Below are 17,310 nucleotides of genomic sequence, written 5' to 3' on the forward strand. Positions count from 1 at the left end.
TTATGTTAATTACATTTCAAAAAGTATATTTATAACTCACACTTTTGCATTGTTTGAGTTTGGCTTTTTTTTTTTTTAACAATGGGCAGGTATTTCTTTTGTAATACAAAGTGAGAAAAGAAAATGTAAAATAAAGATTTTTATAACTATAATCTCCACTATGTGAAATGCATAAAATTTAAAGAAGGAAATAATGCCATTTGCAGCAACATGGATGGACCTAGAGATTGTCATACTGAGTGAAGTCAGACAGAGAAAGACAAATATCATATGATATCGCTTATATGTGGAATCTAAAAATAATGGTACAAATGAACTTATTTACGAAACACAAATAGAGTCATGGATGTAAAAAAAACAAACTTATGGTTACCGGGGGGAAGCGGGGGAGGGATAAACTGGTAGATTGGGATTGACATATACACACTACTATATATTGATATAAAATAGGTAACTAATAAGGACCTATTGTAGAGCACAGGGAACTCTACTCGAACTCTGTAATGACCTATATGGGAAAAGAATCTAAAAAAAGAGTTGATATATGTGTATGTATAACTGATTCACTCTGCTGTGCAGCAGAAACTAACAACACTGTAAGTCAACTATACTCCAATAAAAATTTTAAAAATAAATAAATTAAATTAAGAAAAAAAATTTAAAGGCCATATGGAAAATGAGCAAAAAATTTATTTCAGGGTGGTGGTATTGCCAGTAATTCTTGCTTTATGTTTTTGGAAAACACTAAACTTGTGTATTATAAAATTTTCTCTAATGAGTTTCATATCTATGTATGTGTATGTATATGTATACATAATGTATACATGTATATGTACCTGTGTATGTACACACACACATATATTTATACACATATATGCATATATAAAATTAAAGTAATTGTGTATGACTAAGCCTCTAATCAGATTTGCTTACAGGCTTACAGAGGTCATGGTGATTAGAATAAACAAAAACCTTCCCTTGCCTTGTCCAGGTACCTTTGTGCAATAACAATTCATACCCTGACACCCCAGAAGTCACAAATCAGAGAGCTTTTCTTCACTTTCAGACTCAGTCCCCAGACCTGTTAGGCAGGACACCAGGTGAGGAAGAAAGGTTATAACTGTATCATCAGACTTCAGGAACAAAGGAAAAGGGATACTCCAGGACAAGTCAAGTTGGAAAGGGAATTAGGGTCACTTGGGGTAAGTATCTAAAACCTTGAATATATTGATTCTGCCAGAGATACCAGAGGGTTCTGAGGCACCAACAGCTTCGAGCCCCCTTCCTCTGAGTGTGTGAGAAGAACTGAGGGCAGGAGAGGGAAGGGAGACCATAGCATCATGGGGGATTGAAACCCGCCCACAAGTCTCAAGAAATTTCACAATGTTTCAATCTCTTCCCTTATCAAATATTCGACTAGAGAAACAAGTAATAATCTTGACTTTCATTTCTTCACTTAGGTAAGTTATTGAGCTTTTCTGTGCTATCATATAGGGATGACAGTGGTGGTGGTGATGATAACAGCATACTCTCCTAGGATTACTATGACTATTAAGTATGATAATGCAGGCAAAACATCTTGGGCACCATGGTAACACTAAGTGCTCATTAAATGTTAGGTATTGTCATTCATATTTTATTAATGACAGCAGTCCTGAGCAGAATCTATAATAGTCCTGAGAAGCTGAGCAGTAGAAAGGATAGGAAAAAGAATGAACAGAGTAAGATCAGTTGTTCCATAATGAACAATTGAGGTTATTTGGGTTTGGTTTGGGGCAAGCTAGAGCATCTTTCCAGAGGGGATACTTGCAGCCGGGATAGCTGAAACAGAAAGCCACACACGGGCTGGGTGGGCCCAATTCAGAGGTCTCCTCCTTCTGCTGTTGTTTTACAACTTACACGGCACTTGTGTGCACATTTCTGGTGCTCTCATTGGTTCTAACCCTGCAGGTGGGTATACTTACTGATGTCTTACACATGGAGAAATAGTCCTGCCCCATAATTCACGGTTAATGCAGGAGATGGGTCTCCCGATTCCAATCCCACATTCTCTCCATTACCCAGGGCTCAGAGCCAGCAGAGCGAAGACCTTGGACTCAAGCGCTCCACAAGAATTCCCACATACACAGTTACTGCTCTCACACGTTCTGCTATTTGGCAGATAGCTCAAAAGAAGAATGAACACTTAGAGTACCATTTTGGACAGGTTGTCATCTCCTGTCATATACTGTCTCTTAGGAGGCTTTTCTCAGCATTTGTTCTATAAATTTCTCCAAAATCTTATATAAGCAATATTGGAATAGATATGCAAACTCTATAGGTCTCTAACATAACCAAAGCAATAGTAAGAATACAAGTCTTTATGATTCATAATATATTTGGTTTGCTGCACATTCCCTCTGGGAAAGTTACTTTAAACAAACAAAAGCTGCTTGGGAGTGGATACTAGGAATTGGTTTTAAGCATTCAAACTCATTTCCTCTTTCATCGTTCAATCCCTCATAAAGAAGCGCAAGAGGAGTGTACACTATTCTTGCATCAGCATTCAGTATTTTACATTTATCTTTCAACACTCCAATAGAATTGACTTAGGTAATAATTTACCTAGTTGATTTCTGTACACAAAGACTCTAAAGATAAAAGCAAATTCTCTAAGAGATTAAACAAAACAACAACAAAAAACTTCAATGGACAGAAATTGTTTGAAATCCTAGTTATCTAGGCAACTTATTATTTACCCATTATTAAAAAAGAAATAAATTAGTTTGAGCAAAGACACACACTAATACACACACACACACACACACACACTCCAGAACATGGAGTTACCTGAGGCACAGCCGTTAACCTTTGTGGTGTGAGCCATGCTGGCTTGAATCCAAAGACAGATACAGAAAGGAGTGAGGAGTCATGCAAATTTTATGCATCAAGTTCCCAAATGCACTCAACCTGAAACAATAAAGAGAGCCCCATCAAAATGGGTCGTTTAAAAATATGCACAACACTAAATCTTAGACTTCTGTTTACAAAGATGACTGCTAATGGAGAGAGCAAATTGGAAGGGGGGAGAGACAGCCTGTGGAACAAGGTGGTGACTGCCCCGGACCCGGCCACTGGGTGTTGAGAGTGACACACCCACAGATGCACCCGTGGACAGGTGCTGAGAGCAGGTCTCTAGACACAGTACTCTTATGGGAGATAAAATATGTTCTCCAGAAACGTGACTTTTTAAGGAAGGTGGCCTTCAAATACAAATATGTATCATTCTGTATCATTTCACAAACTATTTTTCATTTTGACACTTACCCTCCTTTCCAAATGTTGGTTCAATAGTTTCATTTTCTCAATTGAATCAAAGCAGCTGTTGCACCAAATGCTCATTTTTTTAAACGGTTAAACTTCATGTGAATTCTTCCTTGATAGCTCAAGTTTTTCACTGACCTAGTCTTTTTAAAACATAAATCTGACCCAGGCAGTCCCTGTCTTAAAAAAAAAAAAAATCTTCAAAATCTCCTATTTTCCTGTTGGATAAACTTCAAATGACACAGCACGACATGTGGTTTTGAAACATTTAGGGTTTGTTAGGCAACATATTTCTTATTTTATATCGATTCTCTTTTTAAAAGTTAACTGAGATTACAAGACATATTCCAATCACAAAATTTAAAACAAAACATACAAAAAAAACCCCACTGCTCCAATCTTTGCTTCTTCAAAATGCCTTTTGAGAAATGTTGGCAAGGGCTTCCCTCATGGCACAGTGGTTAAGAATCCGCCTGCCAATGCAGGGGACACGGGTTCGAGCCCTGGTCCGGGAAGATCCCACGTGTCGTGGAGCAATTAAGCCCGTGCACCACAACTACTGAGCCTGCGCTCTCTAGAGCCCGCAAGCTGCAACTACTGAAGCCTGTGCGCCTAAAGCCCGTGCTTCGCAACGAGAGAAGCCACCGCAATGAGAAGCCGGGGCGCACCACAATGAAGAGCAGCCCCCGCTCGCCGCAACTAGAGAAAGCCCGCGCGAAGCCACGAAGACCCAACACAGCCAAAAATAAATAAATTAATTAATTTTTAAAAATGTTGGCAAGGAAAGCAAACAATGGTACAGAAATATTCCATTTCCACTGTGTCCAAATTCTCACTCTAAACCAACAAAATCCGAAGAAATTGAGCTTAACGAATTCCAAGCTGCGAAATAAAGTGTCAATTTAGAAACCCACATGAGCTTCTCAAAACAGAATGCTAAAATAAATAACATATCCCTTTATCCTGGATTCTAATGCAGCCATTGATGTCATTTAAGAGCTTTTAATGATTAAAAAAAACTATTCTGTCATAACCTATTTTGTTAAAAATACATATGTACATATTTACACATCTATTTAAAATAATTAGAAGTAAATACGCCAAAATGTTCATTGTGGTTGCCCTTCAGTGATGCAATTATGGATGATTTTAGCTCCTTCATTACTTTTGTAATAACAATTATTTAAAAAAGAAACATTAGATACTTCCTGTCAACTTGGTTTTATCTGCTTTAAAATGCACTGAAGAAAGAAAAAAGTATTTTAAAACACTATGCAAAAGAAAACTATCAGGTCACAGTCATAGAGATCATAAGAGATTAGAAATATAAACAAATAGGAAGGAAGAGGAACCAGCTGATTGCTTTGATCACACAGGGTGAGAATTTCTTGCTGCTTAGCTAGGGAAATTTTCTTCACTGTTTGAATGGGTTTGCACTATGGTTCAAGGCTGACTACTGAAAGCAGCTCAGTGCAAACGCTAAAGGACCGGTTTCTACAGGCTGCTTCTGACAGCTGTGCTCCTTGCATGGCTTTTCCAGCTACGGTGACTACTGCTCAGCTTACCCACAGAGACCTGATTCTCAGCCTCCCACTGAAGCCCTCCCAGCTCCCTGCTGGTCCCCAGTTTCTGTCTGGCAGCCCACCAGGAGGGCAGGATGACTCTAATCTCTCTATGTGGCAATCACCTGACATTCTGTTGGAAACAGCCACTGGTTCAGGTCCATGGCATTGAACTTGGAGAGTCAGAGCTAGCTGAATCAAAAGGCAGACTTTAGGGATAGAGTGAGCATTATGTCTGACAAATGTAGCTTTGTTAAGAAAAAATGGTGGGGACTGGGTAAACTGAAGAAGGATGAATGAGTTGATGAGGGGGCAAAAGAAAGAAGTCCAGCTTCTGGAATTATTCAACTAAGTATACTTCTAAAAGCAACAACAACAAAACCTAAGCAAAACTGTTTACTGGCCTCAATCTAGCCCTATGTGTTTGTATTCTTGCTTCATAATGGCTTGTAAATACCACCATTTAAATTCTTGAGGGCAAACAGAAGGCCAGAAGAAACAAGCTGCTTGTGTTATGGGTGAATGAAGTATGTGTCAAGGTATTTGGATGGAGATGTGCCCAGAATCTTCCTAGTCAAGCTTCATAAACTTTGGTCCAAGGTTCTCTCCTGTTATTGAACCTCTTTCAACCTGGCAGAAGATTTTTATCTCAGATTGAATTTGGTCTCTCCCACCCTCCCCCAAACTGAACAATAACATCAAAATGAGGAGGAAGCCTAAAATTAGGAATCACAGGCATATCACTGGTAAAATAACAAAATATGCCTGTCACTGGGTGTGGATCCCGGCAGTGTCTGTGCAGAAACAACAGTTTTATATTGTGTATTGATTTTTCCCAGTTATTGTTCATGCCTGACAGGTGGCCTCAAATTGTGAGGACTCAGTCTTCTTAATGATATGCAGATTCTTATGTCAGTGAATTGTATAAACCAGAAAAGATTTGGCCGTGATCCATTCTGTTACAGATCAATAAAGTGCTTCTTTTCACTGTCAGAGAAGACTGCAAACCAGTAAATCTTAAGTGGTACAACAGTGGCTTGGTTTTGCGCACTAAGAAAAAGTGCCTCAAAAAGATTTAGGAAAATACACCAACAGAGAAAATAAAGAATTTGTCTTCTTGTCTGTTTATTTTAAGAGACTGATCTGCATTGAAGAACATTTTAGCAGCTCTCCAAGTATGGTGCAGAGAATAACGCAGACATTGCACGAATTAACCCCATAGATACATTAGCTTAATATGAAACAGATACGAAAAAGAGCGCACTAGACCTTTTCTAAGAACACTTGAATGAAAACAAATAAATGAAACAGAAATTTGATGTGCACTCTAGGCCAGCACTGCCAACCAAATGGCATTGCCTTGGTTAGAACCAAGATAATGATGATGATGGCCACAACACTGATGACAGCCAGTGTTTATCAACCTCTTACCGCTATGTTATCGAAATCTAAAACATCATCTACTCCAAGCTGCACCATTATTTTAAGTACCTTTGATTTTTAAAAAGATATTGCTAATTAAATGGTAATAAAGTGCTTCTTAAAATTACATTAATTGTAAGACATATCCTCATTTCACAAGTGTTAAAATGTGAAAAATGTGCATCTTGGAATTGGCAAAATGATGTTACCTTTAAAAGCACTTTTAAAAGCGCTTAACAGTTATTACCTTAATTAAACCTCACAACACCCTATGAAGTACAAAAATCCTCTCTTCCCATTTTACAGATAGGAAGCTGAGGCACTGGGGGGTTTAAAATGTGCCGAAGTCACACAGCTGGTAAGTGAAAGAGCTACAATTAAAGCTAAGCAATTCGGCCCTACAGCTCATGCTCCAGCCCCTGTGATTAGTGATTTAGAGTGAGGGCACTATTTCTTTAACAAATAGCAACGTATATGCGCATAGTAAGGTCCCTCTCAAGGAGTCACCTAAGGGATGTATATGCCTATTGCAAGGATGCTCTGTTCAAATCCCTTTTAGGTAGAAAGTTATGTTTCAAAGTTTTATGTAATATTGGTTTTAAAGCAATTGTATTTCCAGCTTTACTCTTTGAGATTACATGTTTAAGAGCTTGAGGAGCTACTTATATGACACACAGGGTATATCTTAGCACTTATTGGTCATACTCTCTTCCAGACTCCACATGATATTAATCAGCTTGGTTATCAATCTTGTTCCTTAGACTATGCCATGAATGTCATTTGACTCTTTCAAAAAATTAAGTATACTTAAAAATTTTTCCGCCACTGAGGACAGGTGAGAGATTCTCAGTGGCACTGCAGGAGTTTAAAAAATGGACAGGATCAGTGCAGCATAACTGGAATAAGAACCTTGCTGCTCAAAATGACAACTATGAAAGGGAAAACAACCATTTTGATGTGTAAGTTCTAGAATGTCTTTTATAGCATATAGTATTTTTCCTAAATTAAAGAAGCAATATAGGGCTTCCCTGGTGGCACAGTGGTTGAGAGTCTGCCTGCCGATGCAGGGGACACGGGTTCATGCCCCGGTCCGGGAAGATCCCACATGCTGCGGAGCAGCTAGGCCCGTGAGCCATGGCCGCCTGTGCTCCGCAACGGGAGACGCCACAACAGTGAGAGGCCCGCGTACCACCAAAAAAAAAAAAAAAAAAAAAAAGAAGCAGCAATATAAAGAATTTGACAAAATCCAGGCTTCCCTGGTGGCCCAGTGGTTAAGAATCTGCCTGCCAATGCAGGGGACACAGGTTCGAGCCCTGGTCCAGGAAGATCCCACATGCTGCGGAGCAACTAAGCCCGTGCGCCACAACTGCTGAGCCTGTGCTCTAGAGCTCGTGAGCCACAACTACTGAGCCCACGTGCCTAGAGTCCATGCTCTGAAAAAAGAGAAGCCACCGCAATGAGAAGCCCGTACACTGCAACTAACGTAGCCCCCGCTCGCCATAACTAGAGAAAGTCTGCGTGCAGCAACGAAGACCCAACGCAGCCAAAAATAATAAAATTAATTAATTAAAAAAAGAATTTGACAAAATACGGAAAAGACAAAACATGCAAAAAATAATCATTTACTATCTCACAATCCTAATGTTCCATTGTTACCACCTGAGGCTATTTCTTTTGAATATATTGACTATATGTATATTTTAATTACCTTAACATGTTTTAAAGACTACATCATCCTAGAATTTGTACCAGCCACTATTTTGTTTCCATTTTAGAGAAATAAGATAAACTAAATTATTATGCCATTCCCAGAAGCTCACACACTAGTGCTGGAAGGAGAAAGAGACACAATTAAAGGAGAAAGCACTGAAACAGCAGTGTATACACAGTTCAACTCCAATCCATAGTAAGGTGGTCTTACTTTGCCCAAAGAGGGTGGGAGTAGCTGAAAAATGTATTCAGAAGAAATCACTTGGCCTAAGTCTTAAAGGATGAATGCATGTTTTTTAGGGCAAGAAATGTGGAAGGGCATTCTAGGCAGAAGGAACAGCACATGCAAAGGCAGGAGACGAGAAAGTGGAGGTCTCAAAGTGTGGTTCCCAGACCAGCATCATCATCATGATCTTCTGGGAACTTCTTCGAAATGCAAATTCTCAGGCTGCCCCAGACCTATTGAAACTTTGGGGGTGGACCCCAGCTGAGTCCAGTGTAGGCCAAAGGTTCTCAAAATCACTGACTTAAAAGATGGGTTAATTGGGGAAAAATTATGCCCTAAGGCTCCCAGAGCCAGGAATGCCCTCTGATTTTAAGAAAATGATACCCAGGGACTTCCCTGGTGGTGCAGTGGTTGGGAATCTGCCTGCCAATGCAGGGGACACGGGTTTGAGCCCTGGTCCAGGAAGATCCCACATGCTGCGGAGCAACTAAGCCCGTGCACCACAACTACTGAGCCTGCGCTCTAGAGCCCGGGAGCCACAACTACTGAGCCCACATGCCACAGCTACTGAAGTCCACGTGCCTAGAGCCCATGCTCCACAACAAGAGAAGCCACTGCAATAAGAAGCCCACGCACCGCAATGAAGAGTAGCCCCTGCCTGCCTCAACTGGAGAAACCCTGCGTGCAGCAACAAAGACCCAGTGCAGCCATAAATAAATAAATAAATAATAAAAAAATTTTTAAAAAGAAAAGAAAATGATACCCAGTGATTTAGAAAACATCCCCCAGAATGCCTGACCTTTCTCCATTCACTTACTCAAAAAATACTGATTGGGCATTCAGCATATAAGAGGCACACTGCTGGGCACTAAACTGGTAAACAAAACAGACTCAGTTCCTGACTTTTGGGGGCTTTTAGGCAGGAATTACACACATACTTACACACATACCAGCAAATTTTTAACAAATTATGCGAAATGTATAATACAGGTGTAGAGTGAGACTAATAGAGGCTGAACTTCTTAGGATTAAAGTTGAGAGTAAGGAGATGGATGAAAATGGGTGGTCCTTAGAGGCTTCTCTAGGGAAATGACACTGTAGGTGAAACCTGAGGGATGGGTAGGAGTTAGCTGGGGGGTGTATGAAAGATAAGAATGGTCCAGAGAACAGAATGGAGCCCATAAACAGATTGACACAATGCTCTCACCTGCTTTTCCCCAGTGGTATATGAAACTCAATAAACTCAATAAAGGAAGGAAGTCTTTTAAAAAAAATGGTGCTAGAGCAATTTGCTATGTTTAGGCAAAATAACAAAGCTTCATCTTACTCTTTCACCATATACAAAAATTAATTCACAGTGAATCATAGTTTTGAGTGTAAAACCAAAACAACTATAAAGCTTTCAGAAGAAAATGTAGAAGACCCTTGCAAACCCTTGCAGACCTAGGGTTTGGAAAAGAGTTCTAGATGTGACACCAAAAGTTGATAAAGTGGACTTCATCAAAATTAAAAGTTTTTTTTCTGTAAAAGAATGGTCCAAAGGCTCTGGGGCAGGGAAAGTTTTATCAGCTGAGCAACTGAGTTTATTCAGAGAGCAAGAGAGCAGACTGGGCTGAGAGGAGAGGTGAGCAGAGGCTAGATTATGAGATTTGCCGGACCTTGCTGGCCATGGTAAGGAAAATGAGTTTTATTCTAACTGCAAAGTCAAGTCATTGAAGGTTTTAAAGCCAATGAGTAACATAATATAAATGATCTTATTTTCAAGTAGTTTGCTTATTAGGCTTTCTTTAGGGAGAGGTAGGTCAGGGCTTCTTTAGTTATATTATCATGGTGAAAGGACACTGGATCTTGCAGGAATGGTTTATTCAGACCAGTCCTTTAATTTGACTTTCCACAAACATTTTATTTTCTACTCTTTAGAGCAGAAAGGCTCAGTCATGCTAAACAGGAACTTCCCAGATGTTCTTGTGTTTTCCCCAGAAGATACAAGTTCTTATTTAGGAGAAACTAAAGAGTTGGTCAAGTGCCTAGATCACAAGGTACTTTATAATTTGCTGCCTGACAAAAGTTCCCAGAATGTTAAACTGTGTTATCAATACAGCATATACACTTCAACTGAAAATGGTTACAGGAAAAGCTGGAACCAGAAACCGAATCCAGCGATTTAAAAAGAACTAGCAGGCTTCCCTGGTGGCGCAGTGGTTGAGAGTCCGCCTGCCGATGCGGGGGACGCGGGTTCGTGCCCCGGTCCGGGAGGATCCCACATGCTGGAGTGGCTGGGCCTGTGAGCCATGGCCGCTGAGCCTGCGCGTCCGGAGCCTGTGCTCCACAACGGGAGAGGCCACAACAGTGAGAGGCCCGCATACCACAAAAAACAAAAATAAAAAAATAAGTCTGGGTTGACAGGCATTTACATGTGTTGGTTAACACCTTCTAAGCCCCTCGCTACTCCAAGCATGGTACCCTGTAAACAGCAGCAGCATCTGTGTGACTTGTTAAAAAAAAGTAGAATCTTGGGCCCCACTATAGACTACTGAATCAGAACGTGCATCCTAACAAGAAGCCCAGGTGGTTCGTACACACACTGAAGTGGGAGAGGCACTGGCTTAGCCCTAGTTTCCCCATCAGGGCTTATGCTTCTTAACAGGTTATCTTCTATCCTGAGGGACCCATAGCAGCGGTTCACAACCTTGGCCGATCATTGGAATTACTGTCCAGGTCCAACCACAGACCAATTAAATTACTCTCTGGGGTTGGGGCCCAGGCAGAAGTTTTTTGTTTTTTGTTTTTGTTTTTTTTGCGGTACACGGGCCTCTCACTGTTGTGGCCTCTCCCATTGAGGAGCACAGGCTCCGGACGCACAGGCTCAGAGGCCATGGCTCATGGGCCCTGCCGCTCCGCGGCATGTGGGATCTTCCCGGACCGGGGCACGAACCCGTGTCCCCTGCATCGGCAGGCGGACTCTCAACCACTGCGCCACCAGGGAAGCCCCAGAAGTATTTTTTAAGACTCCCTTAGGAGATGCCAACGTGTTATGCTTGAGTCATTGGCCGATTCCAGTGATTCTCAAAGTGTGGTCCTGGTCCAGCTGCACTACCAGGGAACTCAACAGAAATGCACATTTCTTTCTTCCTTCCCTCCTTCCCCTTTTCCCTCCTTCCAGCCTTCTCTGTCTCTGTCTCTCTCTCTGTCACTCTCTCTCTCTCTCTCTCTCTCTCACACACACACACACACACACACACACACAGACTGGGACTATCTTTACAAAAAGAGAACTCAGTAAAACCTCAGGAAGTTCTCAGAAGGCAGGTATTCTGGTGTCTCCTTTACACAATTTATTTAGCACCTGAAATAAAAACATGTATGCTTTGTAAAGATGGCATAAAATTCATTTTAAAATGAGGATGAAGCCAGGTAGATACATGTCTAGGGGCTAAGTGGGTCATAGGGTCAAAGCATGCAATGGATGAGAAAACTGTGGCTCAGAGAAGTAGGTAAATTCTTCTGTCCCATGGTGATTTGCAGGGTTTACCTGATAGCAACATTATTTCCCAAAATCTGATAATGCAGCATCCCAAGACTTTCCCCACAGATTCTGATTCAATGAGTCTGGCACGGAGTTGAAAATTTGTATTTTTCACACAGATCCCCACGTGATTCTTGTTATCAGAAAAGTTTAGAAAACACGTTGCTTTATAGGCCTTCTACTCCCTAAGTCACTGTTTCTCAAAGTGTGGCCCTGGACCAGTCGTGCCAGCATCACCTGGAGACTAGAAACGCATATCCTTGGGCCCCACCCTGGACCACCGAATCAGAAACTCTTCAGGTGGGCCCAGTGGTCAGCGTGTTCACAAGTCCTCCAGCTGATTTGAAAACTATGGCATTAGGCTATTTTCAAAACTCTTACATATCGTAAGTGGAAACTACCTGCTCTTATTCAAACACCTAGTTTTCGGTGAGAAGTACAAAGGAATTCTGGCCTCATCTTGGGCCTTGCCTGTGTCTTTCTTATGGAGGGGACTGTCCTCTTCCAACGAACAGCATGAAAGAATATATTGAAGACAGTCTTCGGGTGTAATCATAAATTATTCACGTGGACAGCAACACAGTGGAGTGCACTGCCGAAATGAAAGCCATTGTGCTACTGTGGTAGGATTTTTTTTAAATATCCTAACATTTTACTTTAATTGGAAAGACAATCCAACAGCAACAGGAAACAAAGAAAACAAGTGGCTAATGTGGTGAGATATCTGGGTCTTTCTAGTTCCCAGCCTTTCTTTCTCTCTTCCCATACTATTGTTCTGTCAAGAAACGTGTTTACCACAAAGGTTTGAAAACCAGTTCACAGTTTCATTACGTCCAAATGCAAGAGAACTACTTGCAAACTTAGGGAACACAAGACAAAGAATATTTACAACAGAGTGACAGGTCTCAGAGGGTTCTTGAAACCCCCAAACCAAATGCAAAGTTCTGTGGTTTCTAGCAAACCCACATTGTTCAAGGGAGAGGTTTTGCTGCTTTATGAATTATCCCAAAGAGGCCGGGACCCAAGGTAAGTCAGGAACCTCTGAATTTCCACATATTTCACAGGACACAGATTTGGACGAAAGGGCTAACAATTTAATGTTCTAAGTTACGAGAGGAAATCCATTCCCTTACCTGGAAACCTCTTTCTTTCTGGCCTTTAAAGCTGCTTGTGAGAACTGGGGGGCTCATCCACAACAGCAGAACTCGGGGTGAAGCAAACTAGCAGCCCAAGACCAGGAACCTGGGAACCACATTTTCATTTCAACTTGACCTGGAACTACCTCCGGGGCTCTGGGAAAGTTACTTAAACGGGGCTTCCCATTCTTCGCAGCTGGTCTAGCTCAGCCCTAATGACACTTCCAGGCCTGACAAACATACAGTAATTCTGTTCATCTAAATCCTGGCCCTAACAGGTACACACGGCTCCCTGGGGCTGATAATGCCAAATAAAGTCAGGCCGTAGGGAACCTTGTGTATACGTCAGCAGGACAGGGGTCGTGCCCCACAGGCCCCCACTGTCTCTGAAGCTCCTCCTGGCACAGCAATGACCAGTCAGAGAATTCCCACCAGTCAACATAAAAGGGATGCTGAAACAGCAGGGCTCCTGTTTCTTCTCCAACTCAGCTCCCAGGGTGACTGCTTTTTTTCTGAACTTTCCAAATTATCTTTCCCCCCTTCAATGTACTAGTATGAAATTTTCAACGAAATTGACATGTACACACGCTATATTTAAAATGGATAACCAACAAGGACCTACTGCATAGCACAGGGAACTCTGCTCAAGATTATGTAACAACCTAAATGGGAAAAGAATTTGAAAAAGAATAGATACATATATACGTATAACTGAATCACTTTGCTGTACACCTGAAACTAACACAACACTGTTAATCAACTATACTCCAATATAAAATAAAAAGTTAAAAAAATAGATTTTTAAGAGAGAAAGTGAAAAATCAGCTATAATTCCACTACTATCAACATTTTGTTATGTAGCTTCCCAATTCTTCCCTGGGCTTATATACACATGTGTATAAGTATATTTTTTTCTCCAGCGCCGGTACGCGGGCCTCTCACTGTTGTGGCCTCTCCTGCTGCGGAGCACAGGCTCCGGATGCGCAGGCTCAGCAGCCATGGCTCACGGGCCCAGCCGCTCCACGGCATGTGGGATTTTCCTGGACCGGGGCACGAACCCGTGTCCCCTGCATCAGCAGGCAGACTCTCAACCACTGCGCCACCAGGGAAGCCCTATAACCATCTTTTAAAGATAATACCTATATCTCCTTTTGATACCTGCGTAGTGTCCCCTTTCATATTTGTGCTATATTTTATTTGACCTTTTTTTTTAAACATCTTTATGGGAGTATAATTGCTTTACAATGGTGTGTTAGCTTCTGCTTTATAACAAAGTGAATCAGTTATACATATACATATGTTCCCATATATCTTCCCTCTTTGCGTCTCCCTCCCTCCCACCCTCCCTATCCCACCCCTCTAGGTGGTCACAAAGCACCGAGCTGATCTCCCTGTGCTATGCGGCTGCTTCCCACTAGCTATCTATTTTACGTTTGGTAGTGTATATATGTCCATGCCACTGTCTCACTTTGTCACAGCTTACCCTTCCCCCTCCCCATATCCTCAAGTCCATGCATCCAACAAGAGACCCACATTAAAGCATGAGAAGCACTGTGTCTTTTTTCCCGTCTTACCCCTAGGTATTTCACTGACCTTTATTTTTGAGTATTTAGATTCTTTCCAATTTTTTTTATTATAAACTCTTTGAGAAACATATTTTTAAATACAGCTTTGTGTACGTATCCAATAATTTGCTGTGGATCAATTCCAAGAAGTGGATTTGTGAGAGGAAAAGACTGAGCCTGTACATTCTGATGGGTAATGTCAGGTTGCCCTGCAGAAAGGTGCCAATTTAAACTCTCACCAAAACCACGTGGGAGGGCCAATGAAACTGGACTCCATGCCTATGTACGTTTATTGTTTTTAATACAGCACACACACCCTCAAAACAATGTACTGAAAATATTTCTGTAAACAATATGTTTTCGCTAAGTTTGTATTTAATACAGCAATTTTAGTTGCTCAACATGGGATTCTATGCTCATTCTTCATCCTCGGCTCAGAGTAATTTATAGTTTATAAAACTCAACTCCTGTATGTAACATTGTCTCTGGGGGTAGATTTATAGAAAAAATTAATTGTCTCATCCAGAAGTCTGAGGATGAGAAATCCCTGATTGACTGAGAGTGCTTCTTGACCTACTACATGATAACGGGGCTTGATGTGTAACCAATTACTCAGAACAGAGATGTGAATAAATCCCAGACTTCTGTCCTAAGACTGAAGAGGTCATGGTGTTGAGAGAACACACTTAGTTGATTACTCACAGCTGGACCCAAAGTACCTTCTGAAACAAGTACTCCTTCATCCTCTCAGAACAGGTATCTAATGTACACACATCCCCAAAACACGCAGATGCTTAGAGAGAATGCTGGTAAACCACAGAAGAAAGTTCTAGCCTTTGCTAGAACTGTGAGACCAGATTCCTTAAATTAATATTGTGGAGCAGAAATTAATACAGCCAATTACACATAACATAAAAAATTTTTGAAGCTATGAAACAAAGTAGATTGGTTTTTTTTAAGAAAGAACCAGGAATATAGGGGAAAATACAAAATTTATATATACTAACTTATTTTGGAGGTGCCCTTATAGAAATAAAACCATACTGTTAAAGACATATGTATATATTATATACAGTATCATATGATCATAAAGCTCTTAGTTGCTATGCATTACAATCAAAAGGGCTCTGAAAACCACCTAAATCCAATTCCTTCTTTTGTAGATGAAGGACATTTTGTGAAATAACAGAGGTTGAATAGCCAGAATACAGTCACACAAACTAGTTAGCAGAGGTCCGTGTCTTTATATAGAGGTATGAGGAGAGGAAGGCACATCACAGTTTTTTTCCTACTGTGGAACCAGGAGGGAATGGAACTTTCCTTTTCTGAATTTCCTATTTATTTTCTTAATCTTTTGCTCCCCACTCCTTTCCTCATAACCCTTAATAGATGTAAAAGGAGCCAGTTAATTAAAAGAAAAGGTGGGGGGGAGCCCATGACTGGAATTCCAAGCCCATGGAATGTATATTTCTTTATTCTTCTCATTAGCAGGAATGTTGGGCCTCTGTAGGGGATACCTTAAGATTTTTAAAGACAGGGAACTGTCTGGACAGTTCCTCTCACTCTCACCTCCCACTAAAACACACAACTCCTGACAGAGGAGAGACTCTAACGTCTTTGTCACTATAACTTGCCTGTGGTGCAAGAGTAAAATCCAGAGTCAGAACCCATCAGGGCACTCGTTTTCCAACAACTCACTAGACAAGCAGTGGCCCGTGGTCCAGCAGTACCAGTATCCGCTGGAGCTGGTCACAAATGCAGAATCTTGGGCCCTCAGCCCAGACCTACTGTCTCAGAATCTGCATTTCAACAAGAGCCCCACATTAAAGCGTGAGAAGCACTGTTTCAAGGAAGATCTTTATACCACTTTTGCCTCTCTGGAAAGTAAAATGGGGAGCGCAGTAAAAGGACCCATTCCATTGATTTTTCTTTATTTTCTGTATTTCCACCTTCACTTTGCAAGATTTAAGTCACACACATTTCTTCATGGCTCATGAGTGCAGAGAACCACCCCAAACTCTAATACAGCTGTCAACAGAGAACAGCGAGTTCTGCATTTGCTTTTAAACAAGCAAATTTGCAGTGAACTTTCTCAAACTGCCATGTTTTGAAAATACTGGGGGCTTCCCTGGTGGCACAGTGGTTGAGAGTCTGCCTGCGATGCAGGGGACACGGGTTCGTGCCCCGGTCCGGGAAGATCCCACATGCCGTGGAGCAGCTGGGCCTGTGCATCTGGAGCCTGTGCTCCGCAACGGGAGAGGCCACAACGGTGAGAGGCCCGCGTACAGCAAAAAAAAAAAAAAAAAAGAAAGAAAATACTGGGATTGCATATACTAAAACAGTAAAGTAACCCCTTGACCTTTTTTTAAAAATTGAAGTATAGTTGACTTACAATGTTGTATTAGTTTCAGGTGTACTTTTTCAGATTCTTTTCCATTATAGGTTATTACAAGATAGTGAATATAGTTCCCTGGGCTATACAGTAAGTCCTTGTTGTCTATCTCCCCTTGACCTTTATTAACGCTGGCAGGAGGGGACAAGAAGATTTATTCCATTGTACTAGGGATTGTAAGCAGACACACAATGTGGCACCTTCCTCCTTGCAGAATTCTCTCTATTTTTTGGACCTTTCACTCCAGTCTTCTCACTCTAAAAAGGGAGGAGGCTGTGGCAGAGATGCTGCAATGTAGGCCCATCCCTATAAACTGCGTCTTACTCATCCACTTTAGTCACACCATGAGAGCCATACAGGTGGGGAAGGGGTGATAGACATGTTTTACAACCCCCTTGGTTGGCTGCCGTGGGTGAATGATGGTCAAAAACAGGATCAATACCATCATAATGCATATGCTCACAATGA

General features: G+C 41.3%; 1 protein-coding gene across 5 annotated transcripts in view; it reads right to left on the minus strand.

Moving 5' to 3' along the window:
- Window positions 1-17,310, minus strand: part of KANK1 (KN motif and ankyrin repeat domains 1) — a 190,968-nt gene that overhangs the window by 56,533 nt on the left and 117,125 nt on the right. For all 5 annotated transcript variants that reach the window (XM_033440234.2, XM_033440233.2, XM_033440230.2 and 2 more), the window contains exon 3: window positions 2,830-2,949. In XM_033440234.2, the coding sequence (XP_033296125.1) occupies window positions 2,830-2,866 (37 nt within the window). In that variant the 5' untranslated portion in view covers window positions 2,867-2,949. The remainder of the gene's footprint in view (window positions 1-2,829; window positions 2,950-17,310) is intronic.

Source organism: Orcinus orca, chromosome 6, assembly GCF_937001465.1.
Source record: "Orcinus orca chromosome 6, mOrcOrc1.1, whole genome shotgun sequence".
In the NCBI taxonomy this organism is placed as follows: domain Eukaryota; kingdom Metazoa; phylum Chordata; class Mammalia; order Artiodactyla; family Delphinidae; genus Orcinus; species Orcinus orca.